Below are 21,812 nucleotides of genomic sequence, written 5' to 3' on the forward strand. Positions count from 1 at the left end.
TTTTCAGGTTTTAAATTTAATCTGTTGAAGGTAAAAGTAAATGTTCTTTTCGTTATTTGTAAATATTTTCTCCACCAGATCAATAAATCAGAGAAGCCGGAAAGCTGCGATAATGTGAAGGTGGTTGTTAGGTGCCGGCCCCTCAATGAGAGAGAGAAATCAATGTGCTACAAACAGGCTGTCAGTGTGGATGAGATGAGGGGAACTATCACTGTACATAAGACTGATTCTTCCAATGAACCTCCAAAGACATTTACTTTTGATACTGTTTTTGGACCAGAGAGTAAACAACTAGATGTTTATAACTTAACTGCCAGACCTATTATTGATTCTGTTCTCGAAGGCTACAATGGTAAGTACTTTAGTTTACTTCTAAACAACTTTTTATCAAGTTATTAATAATACCCGGTGATTTCACCCACTGTAATTGTATAATTGAATTGTACAGTTTGAGTTGTAGTAAATACATACAGTTGTGAAACCATCAGTTTTATCATCCCCGTAAGTTCCGTGTCCCTTTGCAGTCCTACCCCCAGCAACCATGGACCTGGTTTCTGTCTAGTTTTGCCTTTCTTTAGAATTTCATATAAATCAGATTGTACACTATTTTGTCTTTATCTGTTTTCTTTGACTTGATCAGTTGTATTCGACTCTGTGCCACCTCGTGGACTGCAGCATGCCAGGTTTCACTGTCTCATCGAGTATGCTCAAACTCATGTCCACTGAGTTGGTGATGTCATCCAAGCATTGTGACTCAGACAGTAAAGAATCTGCCTGCAGTGCAGGAGACCGGGGTTTGATTCCTGGGTTGGGAAGATTCTTTGGAGAAGAATTCTCCAGTATTCTTACCTGGAGAATTTCATGGACTGAGGAGCCCGGTGGGCTGCAGTACCTGGGTCTGAAAGAGTTAGACGTGACTCTTTATATGAAAACACCACCTTTTGTGATCTTTGGGGATTTGAATGATGCCAGTTTTTTTGCTATTAAAAATGATGCTGTTAGGAACATTCTTTTGTCTTTTAAAAACGTTAAGTCTTTGTGCAGATAAGTTTCAAAATTGGTCTTGGATAGATACCTAGGAGTGAAATTGCTTGTGTCTTGTGGTTTATGTATGTTTATCTTTTGAAGAAACTGCAAAACAGGTTTCCGTAGTGGTGACTGTACTTCTTTTTTCCCGACAGCATGGTATGAGAGTTCTAATTTCTTTACATTCTCACCAACTCTTAAACTATCATTCTTCTTAATTATAGCTATTCTAGAGGATATGTAGTGGTATCTCATTGTATTTCCCTAATGATTAACAGCATGAAACATCTGTGTACTTATTGGTCATTTATATATCTTCTTGGTAAAATATCTCTTAAAATATTTTACCCATTTTAAAATTCGGTTGCCTGTGTTCTTATTATTTAGTCATGCTCTTTATATATTGGACTCATATACATGATCAGATATGTGATTTGAAAATATTTCTCCCAGTCTGTGGCTTGTCTTTTCATTTTCTTAGTGATGTTTTTTGAAAAGTTTTATATTTCGTTGAAGTCTCACTATCAGTTTTTCTTTTATCACATGCTTTTTTGGTGACATAGCTCAGAAATTTTTTCCAAACCCAGGACCACAAAGATTTTCTCCTGTGTTTTTATCTAGAAGTTGTAAACATGTAGATCTTCATTCAGTTCAGTCGCTCAGTCGTGTCCGACTCTTTGGGACCCCATGAATCCCAGCACGCCAGGCCTCCCTGTCCATCACCAACTCCCAGAATTCACTGAGACTCACGTCCATCAAGTCAGTGATGCCATCCAGCCATCTCGTCTTCTGTCGTCCCCTTCTCCTCCTGCCCCCAATCCCTCCCAGCATCAGAGTCTTTTCTAGTGAGTCAGCTCTTTGCATGAGGTGGCCATGGTATTGGAGTTTCAGCTTCAACATCAGTCCTTCCAATGAACACCCAGGACTGATCTCCTTTAGGATGGACTGGTTGGATCTCCTTGCAGTCCAAGGGACTCTCCAGAGTCTTCTCCAACACCACAGTTCAAAAGCATCAATTCTTCTCCGCTCAGCTTTCTTTTTTTTTTTTATCTTTCCTGATTGCTCTGACTTAGACTTCCAATTCTATATTGAATAAAATTAGCAAAAGTGGGCAGCCTTATTTTATTCCTGATTTAGAGGAAATACTTTTTTCTTTTCACCATTGAGCATGATATATTGGCTGTGGGTTTGTCACACAAAACTATTATTATGTTGAGGTTTGTCCCCTTTAATTGCACTTTATTGAGAGCTTTATCGTAAATATCTGTTGAATGTGTCAAAAGCTTTTCTGCATCTATTGAGATGGCTATATGATTTTTACTATTCAATTTGGTTTTTTAATATTTATTTATTTTAATTGGAGGCTAATTACTTTACATTATTGTATTGGTTTTGCCATACATCAACATGAATCCGCCACGGGTGTACATGTGTTCCCCATCAGCTTTCTTTATAGTCCAGCTCTCACATCCATACATGACCACTGGAAAAACCATAGCCTTGACTAGATGGACCTTTGTTGGCAAAGTAATGTCTCTGCTTTTGAATATGCTATCTAGGTTAGTCATAACTTTCCTTCCAGGGAGTAAGCGTCTTTTAATTTCATGGCTGCAATCACCATCACTGCATTTAAGATCTTACATTTCTTAAAAATAATTTGATTTATTTTTTGGCTGTGCTGGGTCTTCATTGCTCCATGGGCTTTTCTCTAGTTGTGGTGAGCCAGGGCTACTCTCTAGTTGCAGTGTGCAGGCTTCTTGTTGCAGTGGCGTCTCCTTATGCAGAGCACAAGGCCCAGTATATGTGGCACATGGGCTTAGTTGCTCCATAGCATGTGGGATTCCTGACCAGGGATTGAACCTGTGTCTCCTGCATTGGCAGGCAGATTCTTTACCACTGAGCCACTGGGAAAGCCCTCTGGCCAATTTTAATTTTTATATATGATGTGAAGTTGGGGTCTGAGGTTTTTTTTTTTGCTTTCTCTGTCTCACTCCCTTTTTTCCCTATCTTGCTTGTGGATGTCTAATTGTTCCAGCATCATTTATTGAGAAGACTGCTGCTGCTAAGTCACTTCAGTCGTGTCCGACTCTGTGCGACCCCATAGATGGCAGCCCACCAGGCTCCCCCGTCCCTGGGATTCTCCAGGCAGGAACACTGGAGTGGGTTGCCATTTCCTTCTCCAATGCATGAAAGTGAAAGTGAAGTCGCTCAGTCGTGTCCGACTCTGTGCGACCCCATGGACTGCAGCCCACTAGGCTCCTCTATCCATGGGATTTTCCAGGCAAGAGTACTGGAGTAGGGTGCCATTGCCTTCTCCAAGAAGACTACTCTATCTCTATTGAATTAACTTGGTGTTTTTATCAAAATTCAACTGACCACAGATCATATGACATCAGTTGCTCAGTCATGTCCGACTCTTCGCGACCCCATGAATCCCAGTACGCCAGGCCTCCCTGTCCAACACCAACTCCCGGTGTTCACTCAGACTCACGTCCATCGAGTCAGTGATGCCATCCAGCCGTCTCATCCTCTGATGTCCCCTTCTCCTCTTGCCCCCAGTCCCTCCCAGCATCAGAGTCTTTTCCAATGAGTCAACTCTTCGTATGAGGTGGCCAAAGTATTGGAGTTTCAGCTTTAGCATCCTTCCTTCCAAAGAAATCCCAGGGCTGATCTCCTTCAGAATGGACTGGTTGGATCTCCTTGCAGTCCAAGGGACTCTCAAGAGTCTTCTCCAATACCACACTTCAAAAGCATCAATTCTTCGGCGCTCAGCCTTCTTCACAGTCCAGCTCTCACATCCATACATGACCACAGGAAAAACCATAGCCTTGACTAGACGGACCTTTGTTGGCAAAGTAATGTCTCTGCTTTTGAATATGCTATCTAGGTTGGTTATAACTTTGCTTCCAAGGAGGAAGTGTCTTTTAATTTCATGGCTGCAGTCACCATCTGCAGTGATTTTGGAGCCCAGAAAAATAAAGTCTGACACTGTTTCCACTGTTTCCCCATCTATTTCCCATGAAGTGATGGGACTGGATGCCATGATCTTTGTTTTCTGAATGTTGAGCTTTAAGCCAACTTTTTCACTCTCCACTTTCACTTTCATCAAGAGGCTTTTTGGTTCCTCTTCACTTTCTGCCATAAGGGTGGTGTCATCTGCATATCTGAGGTTATTGATATTTCTCCCGGCAATCTTGATTCCAGCTTGTGCTTCTTCCAGTCCAGCGTTTCTCATGATGTACTCTGCATTTAAGTTAAATAAGCAGGGTGACAATATACAGCCTTGACGTACTCCTTTTCTATTTGGAACCAGTCTGTTGTTCCATGTCCAGTTCTAACTGTTGCTTCCTGACCTGCATACAGATTTCTCAAGAGGCAGGTCAGGTGGTCTGGTATTCCCATCTCTTTCAGAATTTTCCACAGTTGATTGTAATCCACACAGTCAAAGGCTTAGGCATAGTCAATAAAGCAGAAATAGATGTTTTTTCTGGTACTCTCTTGCTTTTTCCATGATCCAGCGGATGTTGGCAATTTGATCTCTGGTTCCTCTACCTTTTCTAAAAGGAGCTTGAACATCTGGAAGTTCACGGTTCACATATTGCTGAAGCCTGGCTTGGAGAATTTTGAGCATTACTTTACTAGCGTGTGAGATGAGTGCAATTGTGCAGTAGTTTGAGCATTCTTTGGCATTGCCTTTCTTTGGGATTGGAATGGAAACTGACCTTTTCCAGTCCTGTGGCCACTGGTGAGTTTTCCAAATTTGCTGGCATATTGAGTGCAGCACTTTCACAGCATCATCTTTCAGGATTTGGAATAGCTCAACTGGAATTCCATCACCTCCACTAGCTTTGTTCATAGTGATGCTTTCTAAGGCCCACTTGACTTCACATTCCAGGATGTCTGGCTCTAGGTCAGTGATCACACCATCGTGATTATCTGGGTCGTGAAGCTCTTTTTTGTGCAGTTCTTCTGTGTATTCTTGCCATCTCTTCTTAATATCGTCTGCTTCTGTTAGGTCCATACCATTTCTGTCCTTTATCGAGCCAATCTTTGCATAAAATGTTCCTTTGATATCTCTGATTTTCTTGAAGAGATCTCTAGTCTTTCCCATTCTGTTGTTTTCCTCTATTTCCTTGCACTGATCGCTGAAGAAGGCTTTCTTATCTCTTCTTGCTATTCTTTGGAACTCTGCATTCAGATGTTTATATCTTTCCTTTTTTCCTTTGCTTTTTGCTTCTCTTCTTTTCACAGCTATTTGTAAGGCCTCCCCAGACAGCCATTTTGCTTTTTTGCATTTCTTTTCCATGGGGATGGTCTTGACCCCTTGTGGTCTTGACCACAAATAGGTGGGCTTATTTCTGGATTGTCAGTTCTATTCCATGTCTGTCCTGTTTTATTTACTGTAGCTTTGTAAAATGTTTTGAAATTAGGTAGTGTATGTTTTCTAATTTTGTTACTCTGTCAAAATTGTTTTTACTTTTCTAGGTCCTTTGCATTTTTATATAAAAGTTTTAGGGACACTTTGTCAGTTTACACACACAAACACACACACACACTCAATACCACCTAGGATTTTGGTAGGGATTGTGTTGAATTACTATTCTGACACTATTGAATCTTCCAATACATGAACATGATGTATCTATTTATGTCTTAATTTCTTTCATCAGTATTTTGTAGTTTTTAATTGCAGATCTTGTACTACTTTTGGTAAGCTTTCTTAAGTATTTTTTGATGCTTATTGTGAACAGAATTGTTCTCATAATTTTCTTTTGGGAATTGCACATTGTTCATGTATAGAAATGCAATAGATTATTTTAGACTTTTTAAATTGAGATAAATTTTAAATAACATGAGTAAGTGGTAAAGCGTTCATCATTTCAGTCATGTTTGACTCTTTGCGACCCCATGGACTGTATCCCGCCAGGTTCCTCTGTCCATGGAATTCTCGAAGAATACTGGAGTGAGTTGCTGTTCCCTCCTCCAGAGGATCTTCACAACCTAGGGATTGAACCTGGCCACCAGGGAAACCTAATAAGTTCACTATTTTAACCATTTTACACTGCACAAATTAGGGGGTTTTAGTACCTTCATACATGCAACTATGTATCTGTTCCCAGAACATTTCCATCACCCCTCAAAGAGACTCTGTACCCATTAGCAGTTACTCCCAATTCTCTCTTTCCTACCCTGGCAATCACTTACTTTGTGTGTATGAGTTTGCCTCTTCTGGGCATTTCTAATATATAGAATCATACACCATTTATTCTGGTGTGTCTGGCTTCTTGTTAACGTGATTTAAAATTTTTATTTATTTATTTATTTATTTTTTGGCTGCACTGGGTCTTGCTGCGCTTGGTCTGTCTCTAGTTGCAGTGACTTCTGTGGTTGCAGAGCCTAGGCTCTAGGGCATGTGTGTTTAGTTGCCCCATGGCATGTGGAATCTTCCCAGTCCCAGGACTGAGCCTGTGTCTCTGGTATTGATTGGCAGGCAAATTCTTAACAGCTGGACCATCAGGGAAATCCTAGCATGATATTTTTGACGTTCATCCATGTTGTAAGTATCCATACTTCATTCTTTTTTTATGGCCAAATGATGTTCCATTGTCTGGATACGCTATATAGTTTATTCATCAGTTGATGAACATTTGGGTTGTTTCCATTTCTTAGCTTTTATGAATAATGTTGCTATGAACATTGTACAGGAACATTGTACAGGAACATTGTACAAAAACATTGTACAAGTTTTTATGTGGACATATATTTTCAGTTTTCCTAGGTACCTAGTAATATAACTGCTGAGTCAAAAGGCTAACTGCCTTCATGTTCATGTTTGGCAGAAACCAACAAAATTCTGTAAAGCAATTATCCTTCAATTAAAAAATAAATTAAAACAAAAACAAACCAAAAAAAAGGTAACTGCCAGTCTGTCTTCCACAATGGCTATACCATTTTTACATTCTCACCAGCAATATGTGAGATTTCCAATGTCCGCATATCTTTGCCAAAGCTTGTTATTTGTCTTTTTGATTATAGACAATGTGGTGGGTGTGATCTCTCATGTGGGAGCTCATGTTTTTCAGCTGATTTTTGTATGTTAATTTTGTATACTGCAACCTTGGTAAATTTATTATTTCTAGTAGGCTTTTTTTTGGGGGGATAAACTCCCTAGGATTTTCTACACACGAGAGCTCACCTGAAAATGGCTTCTTTCTTTCCAGTCTTTCTGTTATTTGAATTGCCCTGACTGGAATAGAACCTCCAGTACAGTGTAGAATAGAAATGGTAAGGGGGACATTTTTGTATTGTTCCTAATCTTAGGGAGAAAGCATTCATACTTTTACCAATGTGACGTTCTCTGTAGATTTTTCATAGACCCTTTACCAGATTGAGTGAGTTCCTGTCTGTTCTTAGGTTGCTGAGTTTTTTTCAGAAATGTATATCAGATTTTGCCAAATGCAATTTTGTTGCACTTAAATTATTTTTAAAAGTTTGTCCATTACATTGATTCATTTTAAAATGTGAAATCGGCATGCCCTTGGTCATGGTATATTATCCTCTCATATAATGTTAGATTTGATTAGCTAAAATGTTTAATATTTTTGCAACTGTGGCCATGAGGGATGTAAGTAATGTAGTTTTCTTATAGTATCTTTATCTGGTTTTGGTATCAGAATAATGCTAGTGTCATAGAATGAGTTGAGAAGTATTCCCTCCTTTTTAATTATCTGGAAAAATTTGCCTAGGATTAGTAGTATATCTTCTCTAAGTGTTTGGTAGGATTCACCAGTGAAGCCTACTAGGCCGGGAAATTTTTTCATGGAAAGGTTTTTAGCTACAGATTGAATTTCTTTAATGGATACAGGAATATTCAGGTTATGTTTTTTATTTATTTATTTTTTTAGTGAGCTTTGGCAGTTTGTCTTTAATGGAATTTGTTTCATCTAAGTTATGGGCTTTATTGGAGGACAGATGTGTGTGTTAATCCTCTGTTCTTATGTTAGAATGTAGTGATGTAACCTTTTTCATTCCTGGTATTGGTAATGTGTGTTCTCTTTTTCTCCTGATTAATCTGGCAAGAGGTTTATCAGTTTTATTGATCTTTTCTAATTTTCTCAAAGAAGCGACTTTTGGTTTTACTAATTTTTCTTCATTATTTTTATGATTTTCAATTTCATTGATTTCTTCTTTTTTTTCCTCTTACTTGCTTCTTTTTCTGCTTTCTTAAAGTAAAAGCCAAGGCCATCATTTTGAAACCTTCCTTTATAATATAGGAGTTTAATGCTCTAAATTACCCCCTAAGTACTGCTTTAGTGACATCATACAGATTTTGACATAGGGTGTTTCATTTTTATGCATTGCAAAATACTTTCTATTTTCCTGCTTGATTTCTGGGTTATTTAGACATGTCTTAGTTTCCACATGGTTTGACATCTTTTCTGTTACTGATTTCTACTGTAATTCCATTCGTCAGAGAACATACTCTATGTAACTTGCATCTTTTGTTTTATGGCCCAGAATGTGGTTTATTATTATTCAGTGTTTTGTGTATATCTGAGAAGGATGTATATTTTTGCTAATGTTGGAGTTTTTGTAAATGTCCATTAGGTCAGTTTGTTTGGTAGTGTTCAAATCTTCTGTGTACTTAATTATTTTGTACTTGGTCTGTTATTGAGAAGGGGGTATTGAATTCTCTATTAATCTTGTATTTTCCTATGTCATTAAATCTGTCAGTTTTTACTTCATATATTTTGAAACTCTTTGAGTAGCTGCATAAATGCTTAGGGGTGTTATGTTCTCTTGATGAACCTCTTTTTCAGTATTAAATGATTCTCTTCATCCTTGGTAATATTCTTTGCTCCAAAATCTACTTTGTCTGATATTATTATACACATTCTAGTTTTCTTTTGAATGGAATTAACATGATATATCTTTTCCATCCTTTTAACCTATATGTGTTTTTATATTGAAAGTTCATTTCTAGTAGGTAGTTGTCCTGGCGATCACTGAGATCACCCCAGGTTTGATGATAGCTAGGAGGATTCATGGAACTCAGCATATGGTTTTTTTTTGGCTTTGGTTACTAGAACAAAAAGGATACTGGAAAAAACAATCAGCAAAGAGAAAAAGTGCATGTTGTGAAGTCTGGAGGAAATCAATTACAGACGTCTAAGAGTTGTCTCCTGGGGGACCCTCAGGATACACTTAATTCTCTTTGTGAGAGTACTTGTGAATGTTGTCTGTGAGAAAGCTCTGCAGAGACACAGTGCCCAAGGTTTTTATTGGAGGCTGCTCATGGAGGCAGCCTCAGCCTGGCACATGCAAAGATCCCAGACTCTCATAAGAAAAGCAAATGTTTAGTATAAACCACCATGTTTATACAAACAGTTTGGGCATAGTGAGTCATTCTCAATAGTCAGTGATTGGTGGGAACCCTTCCTAAATCTGAATTCCCGGATATCAGCCAAAGGCCAATTTTGAAAGCTGGACTTTGAAAGTATAGCTTTCTCAGGTCTGCTAAGTTAGCGATTTTCTGTGCAGCAGCATGTGACTGGTCTTGGGTTTTAGTCCAATCTTATCTCTGCTTCTTAATTAGGGTATTGAGACAATTTCTGTTTATTGTAATTACTTGCTTAGGTGTAAATCTGTCACCTTGCTGTTTGTTTTCTCTTTGTCCCATTTGTTCTTTGTTCCCTTTTTCTCTTTTTATGCTCTTTAAGGTTAATCAAGTGTTTTTATTATTCCATTCTATGTTCTTTGTTGGTTTATAGCAGTGTATCTTTGTTGCATTTTAGTGGTTGCTTTAGGGTTTATAATATAAATATTAAATATATTATGGTTTTTCAAGTGATATTGTACCACTTAATGGATAATATAAAAACTAACACTATACTTCCATTTCTCTCCTCCTAAGCTTTGTGCTCTTGTTGTCATACATTTTACTTGTACATGTTATAAACTGCAAACCATATTGTTATTATTTTTGTTTAAACCATCAGTTATATTTTAAAGAGATATATATTTAAGGAGAAAAATTGTATTTATTTACCCATGTAATTAACATTTCTAGTATTCTTCATTCCTTTATGTAGATCCATATTTCCACCTAGTATCATTTTTCTTCTGCATTGAAAATTTTTGTTTAAACATTCCTTAGAGTGCGTGTCTATGGGTGATAAATTCTTTCAGCTTTTGTAGTCTAAAAAAGTGGGTTTTTTTGCCTTTGTTTTTGAAGGATATTTTCACTGGATATAGGATTCTAGATTGATGGTTTTTTCCTTTAGTACTTGAAAGGCAATGCTCTTCTTTCTTCCCATTTGAATTAGTTTCTGACCAGAAATCTACTTTCATCCTTATCTTAGTTCCTCTTCATGTAACATGTCTTTCTCTGGTTGCTTTTAGGCTTTTCTCCTTTGTCACTGGCTTTGTCAGTTTGTTTATGATATGCTGTAACGTATTTTTTCTTCATGTTTCTGTGCCAAAGTTCATGAATCTGCATGGATCCGTGGGTTTAATCAAATTTGGAAAATTTTCAGTTATTTTTCTTCAAATATTTTTTCTGTCCTTTCCGCTTTGGAGCAGGGAGGGGGGGGGGTGGATCCTGTAATGACATATATACTTGGCTGCTTGAAATTGTCCCACAGCTCACTGATGCTGGTTTTTTACTTTTAATTTTTTTCTGTGTTTCGTTTTTGATTGTTGGTATGTTTTCAAGTTTACAGATCTTTTCTTCTGCAGTGCCTAATCTATTATCCCTGTGTGTTGTATTTTTCATCTCATACATTGTAGTTTTCATCTCCAGAAGTTCGATATGGGTCTTTGTTATATTATATCTCCCATGCAAGTTCTTCCAAATTTCCATCCAGAGTTTCCACTGAACTTTATTGTATATAGAGTACAGTTTTTATAACTGTTTTAAAGTCATCTGCTAGTTCTAACATTGTGTTAGTTATGAACTAATTTTGATTGATCGATTAATTGATTTCTTCATTATGAGTCATCATTTTGCCTTTTTTTTGCAAGCTTGGCAGTTTTTGGTTGAGTGTTCTGAATTTAACTTTGGGTCTTGGATTTTTTTTTCATTCTATAAATATTCATGGCTTTGTTCTGGGATGCGCTTACTTGAAAGCAGTTTCATCCTTTCAGATCTTTTTTGGAAGATTTTTTGGTTAGGACTAGAGCAGTGCTCAGTGTGAGGTTATTACTCCCCACTACAGAGGCAAGGCCCTGCTGTGTACTGTGTGTTCCTAATGTCCTGTGAATTATGCCTTTGTGAGTGCTGGGGGCTTTTCCTTCCCATCTTTCCATATGATTCCCTCCCCTACCGGCCATATTTAGATAGTTTCCTTATACTTTTGTGCTAGTGAGTATCCGGCTGAATACTTGAGGAGGAACTTCTGTGGATCTCTGGAGCTCTTTCTGTGCAGCTTTCTCTTCTCTGGGAATGTGTCCTCCAAATTCTAGCTATGTTGGCCTCTCTGGACTCTCAGCTTCTTCTCAACTCAGGGAATCTGCTGACAGCTACTTCGGTTCTTCCTCCTCCTCCATGACTTGGATTCTGTCTCACGACAGGAAGCTGGGCAATCATATGACCTACCTTACCTTTCAGGAACCGCAGCCCTTTGTTGACTGATGTTCATTCTCTTGAAAACTATCATTTTATATATTTGGTCTGCTTTTTGTTCCATCAGGAGAGTAAATTTGGTTCTTATTCCATCTTTGTTGGAATCAGAAATGCCACAAGTTGAATTTTGAATTAACAGTTATGTATATATATATAAAATAAACATTATAGAGGGTAATATGTGAATGTCAAGGACTTTCTGCCTGTTTTCTAGTGTATTATGCTGACTGAAGATTGTTGATAGTAAAAATAGAAAAATATTTTGCAAAAGGACAAAAATTAGGCATGTATATATAATGCAGTTTACTGTGCATTATTCACATGTAGTTTAATTGTAACTTTTTGGATTCTCAGTAGCAAGTACATAATCCTTCTACCATTTAAAAAAGATTTTTAAAATGAATAAGCTATTTTTAGAACATTTTATGTTTGCAGTAACATTGAACAAAGTACTGAGAGTTCCCCTGTGTCCCAAAATGCACAACCTTCCCCGCTGTCAACATCCTGCACCACAGTGGTTACATTTGTTAAAATGGATGAGCCTGTATTAACATATCGTTATCCTCCAAGCCCCATATTGCATTAGGGTTCACTCTAGATATGGTACATTCTGTGAGTTTAGACAAATATATACTGACAGTTATTCACCACTGTAATATCATACGCAGTTGTTTTGCTCCGTTCTCTACCTGTTCATCCCTCCCTCCCCCTTAAACCCTGGCAGTCACTGATCTTTTCACTGTCTCCACAGTTCTGCCTTTCCCAGAGTGTCACATAGTTGGAGTTTTATATCTATATATATAGTATGTTGCCTTTTCAGGTTGATAGTAACATTCACTTAAATTCCCTCCATGCCTTTTCATGACTTATTAACTCATCTCTCTTTTTTTAATCAGCAATAATATTCCATTGTCCTGATGTACAGCGATTTTATCTGCCTACAAAGGAAATCTTTGTTGCTTCCAAGTTTTGGCAGTTATATGTAGCTGCTGTAAATATCCTTGTGCAGTTTTTTGATGAACCTTCTGTCATTTTAAGTATTAGCGATAGTTAGAAACAAGGAGATTGGGTAAAATCTCAGGATGTTTTTAGTTTTTAAAAACTAACATTTAAAAAAAAAATAAATAAAAACTAACATTTAAAAAGTCCATATGAAGGAAATGATAGCATTAGATTTTTTAAGAGTGACATTTAAAAAGTATAAATTTGGATTCTCATTGCTGAGAATAAGATGAGATTCTTTAATTTTAGGAGATTTGTGGTCCTTCTTTCTCAGTTTTAATATTGTAAATTAGTACCCTTTTATTTTAAAATTTTTTAAAATTTAATTTTTATTTTATATTGGAGTATAGTCGGAGAAGGCAGTGACAACCCACTCCAGTACTCTTGTCTGGAAAATCCCATGGATGGAGGAGCCTGGTAGGCCGCAATCCATGGGGTCGCTAAGAGTCAGACACGACTGAGTGACTTCACTTTCACTTTTCACTTTCATGCATTGGAGAAGGAACTGGCAACCCACTCCAGTGTTCTTGCCTGGAGAATCCCAGGGACGGGGGAGACTGGTGGGCTGCTGTCTGTGGGGTCGCACAGAGTCGGACACGACTGAAGTGACTTAGCAGCAGCATAGTTGATTTACAATTGTGTGTTTCAGATATACAGCAAAGTGATTAGGTTATATGGATATCCACCTATTTCGGATTCTTTTCCCATATAGATTATTACAAGTAATTGAGTTCCCTGTGCTGGACAGTATGTCCTTGTTGATTATCTGTTTTATATAGAGTATGTGTATTTATTAACCCCAAACTCCTCACGTAGCCCTGCCTGCCAGGTTTCCCCTTTGGTAACTGTAAGTCTGTTTCTGTTTTGTAAACAAGTTCACTTGTATAATTTTTTTCCAGATTCCACATGTAAGTGATATCATATGATAGTTGTCTTTCTCTGACTTCACTTGGTGTGATAATCTCTAGATCCATCCATGCTGCTTCAAATGGCATTGTTTTATTCTTTTTTATGGCCGATTAGTGTTCCATTGTATATAGGTACCACATCTTCTTTATCTGTTCTGTTGTTGATGGACATTTAGGTTGCTTCCATGCCTTGAGTATTGTAAATAATGCTCTAATGAGCATTGCGGTGCCTATATCTTTTTGAATTATGGTTTTCTGTGGGATTACTGGATCATATGGTGGTTCTATTTTTAGTTTTTTAAGGACCCTCCATAGTGTTCTCCATAGTAGTTATACCAATTTACATTCCCACCAACAGTGTAGGAGAGTTCTCTTTTTTCCACACCCTGTCTAGCATTTATTATTTGTAGACATTTTAACAATGGTCATTCTTACTGGTGCGAGGTGATATGTCATTATGGTTTTGATTTGCATTTCTCTGATAATGAGTGATGTTGAGCATCTTTCATGGGCCTATTGGCCATCTGTATGTCTTCTTTGGAGAAATGTCTGTTTAGGTCTTCTGCCCATTTTTTGGTTGGGTTATTTGGTTCTTTCATATGGAACTGCATGAGCTGTTTGTATATTTTGCAGATTAATCTCTTGTCAGTGGCATACTTTGCAAATATTTTTTTCCCATTCCATTTAATTTTGTTTATGGTTTCCATTGTTGTGAAAAAGCTTTTAAGCTTAATTAGATCTGATTATTATTATTATTATTTTTATTACCCTAGAAGGTGGATAGAAAACAGTCTTGTGATTTATGTCAAAGAATTCTGCCTATGTTTTCCTCCAGGAGTTCTCTAGTGTCTGGTCTTACATTTAGATCTTTAATCCATTTTGAGTTAATTTTCATGTATGATGTTAGGGAGTGTTTTATTTCATTTTTCTTTTCTTTTTTTTTTTTCACATGTAGCTGTCCAGTTTTCCCAGCACCATTTATTGAAGAGATTGTCTTTTCCCCATTGTATAGTTTTGCCTCCTTTGTCATAGGTTAATTGACAATAAGGGTTTGGGTTTATCTCTGGACTTTTCTATCGTATTACATGGATTTATATTTCTGTTTTTGTGGCAGTACCATGCTATTTTGTGACTGTAGATTTGTTGGATAGTCTCAAATCAGGGAGCCTGATTCCTCTAGCTCCTTTTTCTTTCTCAGGATTGCTTTGGCTATTCTGGGTCTTTTTTGTTACCATATACATTAAAATTTTTTTTGTTCTGTGAAAAACGCCATTGGTCATTTAATAGAGATTGCATTGAATCTGTAAATTGCCTTGGGTAGTATAGTCATTTTGACAGTATTGATTGTTCCAATCCAAGAACATGGTATAGCTTTCCATCCGTTTGTATCACCTTTGGTTTCTTTTGTCAGTGTCTTTCAGAGTACAGGTCTTTTGCCTCTTTAGGTTTATTTTAGGTACTATATGCTTTTTGATGCGGTGGTAAAGGATTGTTTAATTTCTCTGTCTGATCTTTTGTTGTTAGTGTATATAGAATTGCAACAGATTTTTGTGTTTTGACTTTGTATTCTGTAACTTTACCAAATTCATTGAGTGCTAGTAGCATTCTGATGGCATCTTTAGGATTTTGTATGTATAGTATCATGTCATCTGCAATGCTGACAGTTTTACTTCTTTTCCAGTATGGATTCCTTTTATTTCTTTTTCTTCTCTGATTGCTGTATCTAAGACTTCCAAAACTGTGTTGAATAAAAGTGGCAAGAATGGACATCTTGTCTTGTTCCTGATTTTGGAGGAAATTCTTTTAGTTTTTCCCTGTTGAGAATGATGTTAGCTGTGGGTTTGTCATATACGGCCTTTGATTATGTTGAGGTAGGGTCCTTCTGTGCCCGCTTTTTGGAGACTTGATCATAAATGGGTGTTGAATTTTGTCAAAAACTTTCTCCGTCTATTGAGATGATCATATGGTTTTTATCTTTCAGTTTGTTAATATGGTTTATCACACTGATTGATTTGTGGTTATTGAAGAATCCTTATATTAACCCCAGGATAAATCCCTCTTGATCATGGTGTATTATTCTTTTAATGTATTGTTGGATTTGGTTTGCTGAGAATTTTGTTGAGAATTTTTGCATCTATGCTCATCAGTGATATTGGAGCCTGCAATTTCCTTTTTTGTGTGTGTGGCGTCTTTGTCTGGTTTAGGTGTCAGGACGATAGTGGCGTCATAGCATGAGTTTGGGAGTGTTCCTTCCTCAGCAATTTTTGTAAAGTTTCAGAGGTGTTAACTCTTCTCTAAATGTTTGATAGAATTTGCCTGTGAAGCCTTCTGGTCCTGGACTTTTGTTTGTTGGGAGTTTTAAAATCAGTTTTAATTTTCAGTTCGGTCGCTCAGTCATGTCAACTCTTTGCGACCCATGGACTGCAATATGCCAGGCTTCCCTGTCCATCACCAACGCCTGAAGTTTGCTCAAACTCATGTCCATCGAGTTGGTGATGCCGTCCAACCATCTCATCCTCTGTTGTCCCCTTCTCCTCCTGCCTTCAGTCTTTCCCAGCATCAGGGTCTTTTCCAGTGAGTCAGTTCTTCCCATCAGGTGGCCAAAGTATTGGAGTTTCAGCTTCAGCATCATTCCTTCCAATGAATATTCAGGACTGATTTCCTTTAGGATGGACTGGTTTGATCTCCTTGCAGCCCAAGGAACTCTCAAGAGTCTTCTCCAATACCATAATACAAAGGCATCAATTCTTTGGCACTCAGCTTTCTTTATAGTCCATCTCTCACTGGGAAAACCATAGCTCTGACTAGAAGGACCTTTGTTGGCAAAGCAGTGTCTCTGCTTTTTAATATGCTGTCTAGGTTGGTCATAACATTTCTTCCAAAGAGCAAGCGTCTTTTAATTCCATGGCTGCAGTCACCATCTGCAGTGATTTTGGAGCCCAAGAAAATAAAGACTGTCACCGTTTCCATTGTCCCCATCTGTTTGCCATGAAGTGATGGGACTGGATGCCATGAGCTTAGTTTTTTGAATGTTGAGTTTTAAGCCAGCTTTTTCACTCTCCTCTTTCACTTTCATCAAGAGGTTCTTTAGTTCCTCTTTACTTTCTGCCGTAAGGATGGTGTCATTTGCGTATCTGAGGTTATTGATATTTCTCCTGGCAATCTTGATTCCAGCTTCTGCTTCTTCCAGCCCAACGTTTCTCATACACTCTGCATAGAAGTTAAATAAGCAGGGTGACAATATACAGCCTCGATGTACTCCTTTCCCAATTTGGAACCAGTCTGTTGTTCCATGTCTGGTTCTAACTGTTGCTTCTTGACCTGCATAGAGATTTCTCAGGAGGCAGGTCAGGTGGTCTGGTATTCCTATCTCTTGAAGAATTTTCCACAGTTTGTTGTGATCCACACAGTCAAAGGCTTTGGTGTAATCAATAAAGCAGAAGTAGATGTTTTTCTATAACTCCCTTGCTTTTTCTATGATCCAAAAGATGTTGGCAATTTGATCTCTGGTTCCTCTGCCTTTTCTAAACCCAATTTGAACATCTGGAAGTTCCTGGTTTACGTACTATTGGAGCCTGGCTTGGAGAATTTTGAGCAGGAGAATTGAGCGTTTTAGGAATCAGTGACCATTTCAGGAATGTTTTGGGTTTTAGTTCTAGAAGGTCTTGTAGGTGTTCATAGAACCGTTCAACTTCAGCTTCTTTAACGTTACTAGAGGCAGTGATCAAGACCATCCCTGTTGTAACTTGTAATTGGTCTGTTTGTATTTTGTATTTCTTCTTGGTTCAGTCTTTGAAGGTTGTATATTTCTAAGAATTTGTCCATTTCTTCTAGGCTGTCCATTTCATTGACATATAGTTGCTTGTAGTAGTCTCTTATGATGCTTTGTATTTCTGCGGTGTCCATTATAACTTCCTTTTCATTTCTAACTTTATTGATGTGAATCGTCTTTTTTCTTAATGAGTCTGGCTAAAGATTTATCATTTTATCTTTTCAGAGAAGCAACTTTTAGTTTTATTGTTCTTTTCTGTTGTTTTCTTTGTCTCTATTTCATTTATTTCTGCTTCTCCTCTGATTGTTTGATTTCTTTCCTTCTACTAATTTTGGGTTTTGTTTGTTCTTCTTTCTCTAGTTACTTAATATACTTTTAAAATTAGTAATGTTCATGTATTTAATACATTCATAGACATTGCATTCATTTTATTTATGTATTTTTTTGGCTGTGCTAGATCTTCGTTGCTTTGCATAGGCTTTCTCTAGTTGTGGCAAGCGGGGGCTACTTTTTGTTGTGGTGCTTGAGCCTCTTATTATTACAGTGACTTCTCTTGTTGCAGAGTATAGGCTCTAGGCACACGGACTTCATTAGTTGTGGCCCAGAGGCTCAGTAGTTGGAACTTGTGGCCCCTAGTGTGTGCAGACTTACATAGTTGTGCCACACAGCCTCAGCAGTTGTGGCTTGTGGGCTCTAGAGTGTTGGCTCAGAGGCACACAGGCGTAGTTGCTGCACAGCATGTGGGATCTTCCCAGACCAGGGATCCAACCTGTGTCCCCTGTGGTGGCAGGCAGATTCCTATCCACTGCACCACTAAGGAAGTTCTGCATTAAGTAGGTATTAATTCTGAGTTAAAAATTTTTTTTTGGTCATTATATACTGGTAAAAATACATGGGCTGTGCAGCCAACTGGAGTGTGTTCAGATTTTGTGTAAAATGACATAGAGCAAGTAATTCAACCTCTCTAAGCCTTTGTTTCCTCAGCTAAGCTGTGGGGATATAAATATTGCCTAGCTCTTAGGATTGGGGTGAAAATTAAATAGGAATGCATATAAAGTATATGACATAGCACATCAGATGATCAGTAAATGATGGCTGTTTTGTCTTTTCTAAGGTGCAGTATATGAGTTCATGGTATTTTTAGCTCCTTTTAATGTAGTAAATTATATTCTTAATGAAAGAATTTGAAATATTTAGGGAGTTGGACAAAATTTACTTCTTTATTCCCACTATAGAAATGGTTTATGTTATGATTATTTTCATTAGAAGTTTGACGATGATGACATTTGTATTAACTGAATAGAGTGGTAGTAGTTAAGGAACCTTTTTCGTTTATGCTGTCACTTCCTAGGCTACCTACTGTAGTCTCTCCTGAGGAAATCTCACCCAGTGCCGTAGCTTCAGTTGGCAAATTAGTCTCACCCATCCGCCTGCTTGCTTGGCACATCCATTTGAGTGTATCGTAGACTTAAAGCTCAGTACCTCCAAACTCAGGGCATGATCTTCCCATTCAAACTGTTATTTCTTCCAGTGGTGTTCACCATCTCAGAACATAGCTTAGCATTACATTCCCTTGGTCAGGCCAGAAATTTGAAAGTCACCCTCAGTTCTTCCTTTTCCCTGGTCCCCTTTTGACTAGTTCTTTCCCAGGCGTCTTGATTCTAACTGCTAAATACCTGTGAAACACTTTCCATCTTTCTCAGCCCCTGCTGTTGTCAGCACCATCTCTTACCTGGTTAACCGTGTCAGCCCTCTAACTGTTTCTTCACTTCTCCCATGCTTGTTTCCAGTTCTTTGTATACAGTATAGCCAGTGATGGTGACACTCTTCTGACTGAAAAATCATTGTGTCTTCATTTTGTTTTTAAGATAAGCTCTAGAACCTTAACGTTTTCTTCATCACCCTGTGTAATTAATCAGTTTTTTCAGCTCTAACCGCATCCACTGTCCTTTTCCATCTCTGTTTCTTCCATTCTGGTCTCCTTGCATTTTTGCAAAATCTCCATTTTCTTTTTTGCCTTTTGCTGCCCATCTGTTTCTAACTCATGCTCATATATTAGATGGACTCTTCTGGAAAGCCTTCTTTGACCTCTTCCCCTTTCCTTCTTCCTTAGTTTTCTTGCCTTGATTATGTCCCTGACTCTCACGTAGAACTCTGTGTTTCTCATTCCCAGCACTCATCTTGGTTATAATTATTTGGCTAATATGTCCTCCCCAAGATGACACATAGCATGAGATTAAAGATTGTGTTTGTCTTTATCATTGTGTCCCTGAATCATAGCACCATGCCAGACTCAGGTGTGTAGTATTTGTTAAATGAATTAATTTGGATATTTAGAAAATTTAAGTTGTATCTGTAATTACTTTTAATATATTGTCACTTCTTTTTGTTAATTCCCCCTATTCCTTACAGCTGTTACTTAAAACTTTTATTTTGAAATAACATACTTATTTTAGGATTAAGCTATTTGCTAGGTGTCATGTTGGTTGCTTGAAGTAAATTGTTTCATGTGATTCTTGCTTGTTTCATGTGATCAATGCAGAATAGTTATTCTTATCCTCATTTTACTATTGAGTTAATCTTTGGGTAGATAGTTTCTAAGGTCATATGTCGAAAAGTGGCAAATGTGTAGATTCACGTTGAGGTCTTTCTACTCTGGGACCTTTGTTCTTTTGCTGTAACTATACTGCCTTCTCCAATTTAATGTCCGCATTAAGTAATTAACAAACATAAATTTCTTAGGATTAGCTAAAATGTTCGATTTTACATTTATCTCATTGGCTCTAGAATTTCAACAGTACTGTGCTCGTGTGCTACACAGTTCATGCTGTAATTGCTGATAATAAAGGAGAAATTTATATTAGAATAAACTTTAAATCCAGGCTAGAAATTGCATCGCAGTGTCAAAAGAATTAATTTTAAGAGCTATTGTTCTGTAGCATCAGACTCTACAAAGTGATTGATTCTCTTCATTGTTTTCAGGGACTATTTTTGCATATGGACAAACTGGAACTGGGAAAACGTTTACCATGGAAGGTGTTCGAGCTGTTCCTGAACTTAGAGGAATCATTCCAAATTCCTTTGCTCACATATTTGGTCATATTGCAAAAGCAGAGGGTGATACGAGGTAAAATAATTATTTTCTAATATCGAGAAGTACAAACATAAGATGTACAACCTTTATAAACACATTTTTAAAACTGTTCTAATAAATATTTCACTGTTTTCTTTACAGATTTTTGGTTCGAGTGTCTTATTTGGAAATATATAATGAAGAAGTTCGTGACCTTTTGGGCAAGGATCAGACACAGAGGTTAGAGGTAAGGATAATTGAAATTGGAGTACTTTCCAGAGCAAGAGAATGTGTACTGAATTAAGTTCTTTTTTGAACAAAAGGTACTCTTAATATTTTATTATTTTTGACCAGGAAACTTGGTAACATGCTTCAAAAATACAACTATTTTAAACACTTATGCATTGAAAAGTGTTGGTTCCTACCCTATTTCTCCCCACCCTAAGATAACCACTTTCGGTATCCTTTCAGTGTTATTTATGTAAATACAAATATAATTTTAGTTTTACTTTAAATGTAGCACCCTATATACATTGATCTGCACCTTTTTTTAAACTAAAATTTTTATTGAGATAAATTCACATGCAATTGTAAGAAATAATACAGAGGATTACCCTTTACACAGTTTTCCCCAGAGATAACATTTTACAAAGCTATAATGCAATATCATAATCGTGATATTGATCTTGATATAATCCACAGATATAATCTGTTTGAATCCATTGTTCAAATGCCCCAGTTTTTCTTGTAGTCATTTGTATTGTATACTGTTTTATCACATGTGTAGATGATTATATCCACTACTGCAACAAGGTACTAAATTGTTCCACATCAAAGATGCCCTTTTATAACCATATCCACCTCTCTGGTGACTACTCCCTTCTGTCCCCATCCCTAACCCCGACAACCCTAATCTGTTTTCCAGGGTTATGGTTTTGTCATTTCAAAAGTGTTACGTTGTAACTTTTTGGAATTGGCTTTTGTGACTTTGTATAACTCCCTAGAGATTCATCCAACTTGTTGCATGTATCAGTTACTCATTCCTTTTTATGTCTGAGTAATATTGCCTGGTGTGTTTAACCATTCACCTGCTGAAGGACAGCCATTCACCTGCTACGTACAGTTTGGGGCTGTTAGGAGTAAAGCTGCTATGAACATCCATGCATAGATTTTTATGCAAACATAAGTTTTCATTCTCTGGTGTGAATGCCCAAGATAACTCCAGAATTTAAAGTCAGAAGTTGTGGGCTTTTTTTTTTAATTTAATGAATGAATTAATTTTTGGCTACGCTAGGTCTTCGTTGCTGTGCATGGACTTTCTCTAACTGTGGCAGGTGGGAGCTACTCTCTGTTGCTGTGTGTGGGGTTCTCACTGTGGTGGCTTCTCTCGTTGCAGAGGACGGGTTC

At 37.5% G+C, this 21,812-nt stretch overlaps 1 protein-coding gene across 6 annotated transcripts in view; it reads left to right on the top strand.

Annotated features, from left to right (window-relative positions):
* The window catches only part of KIF3A (kinesin family member 3A), a 90,614-nt gene that overhangs the window by 3,427 nt on the left and 65,375 nt on the right, over positions 1-21,812 (top strand). For all 6 annotated transcript variants that reach the window (XM_024994553.2, XM_024994554.2, XM_024994556.2 and 3 more), the window contains 3 exons: positions 79-352; positions 20,315-20,459; positions 20,568-20,652. In XM_024994553.2, the coding sequence (XP_024850321.1) occupies positions 79-352; positions 20,315-20,459; positions 20,568-20,652 (504 nt within the window). The remainder of the gene's footprint in view (positions 1-78; positions 353-20,314; positions 20,460-20,567; positions 20,653-21,812) is intronic.

This window comes from Bos taurus, chromosome 7 (assembly GCF_002263795.3).
Source record: "Bos taurus isolate L1 Dominette 01449 registration number 42190680 breed Hereford chromosome 7, ARS-UCD2.0, whole genome shotgun sequence".
Lineage (NCBI taxonomy): Eukaryota > Metazoa > Chordata > Mammalia > Artiodactyla > Bovidae > Bos > Bos taurus.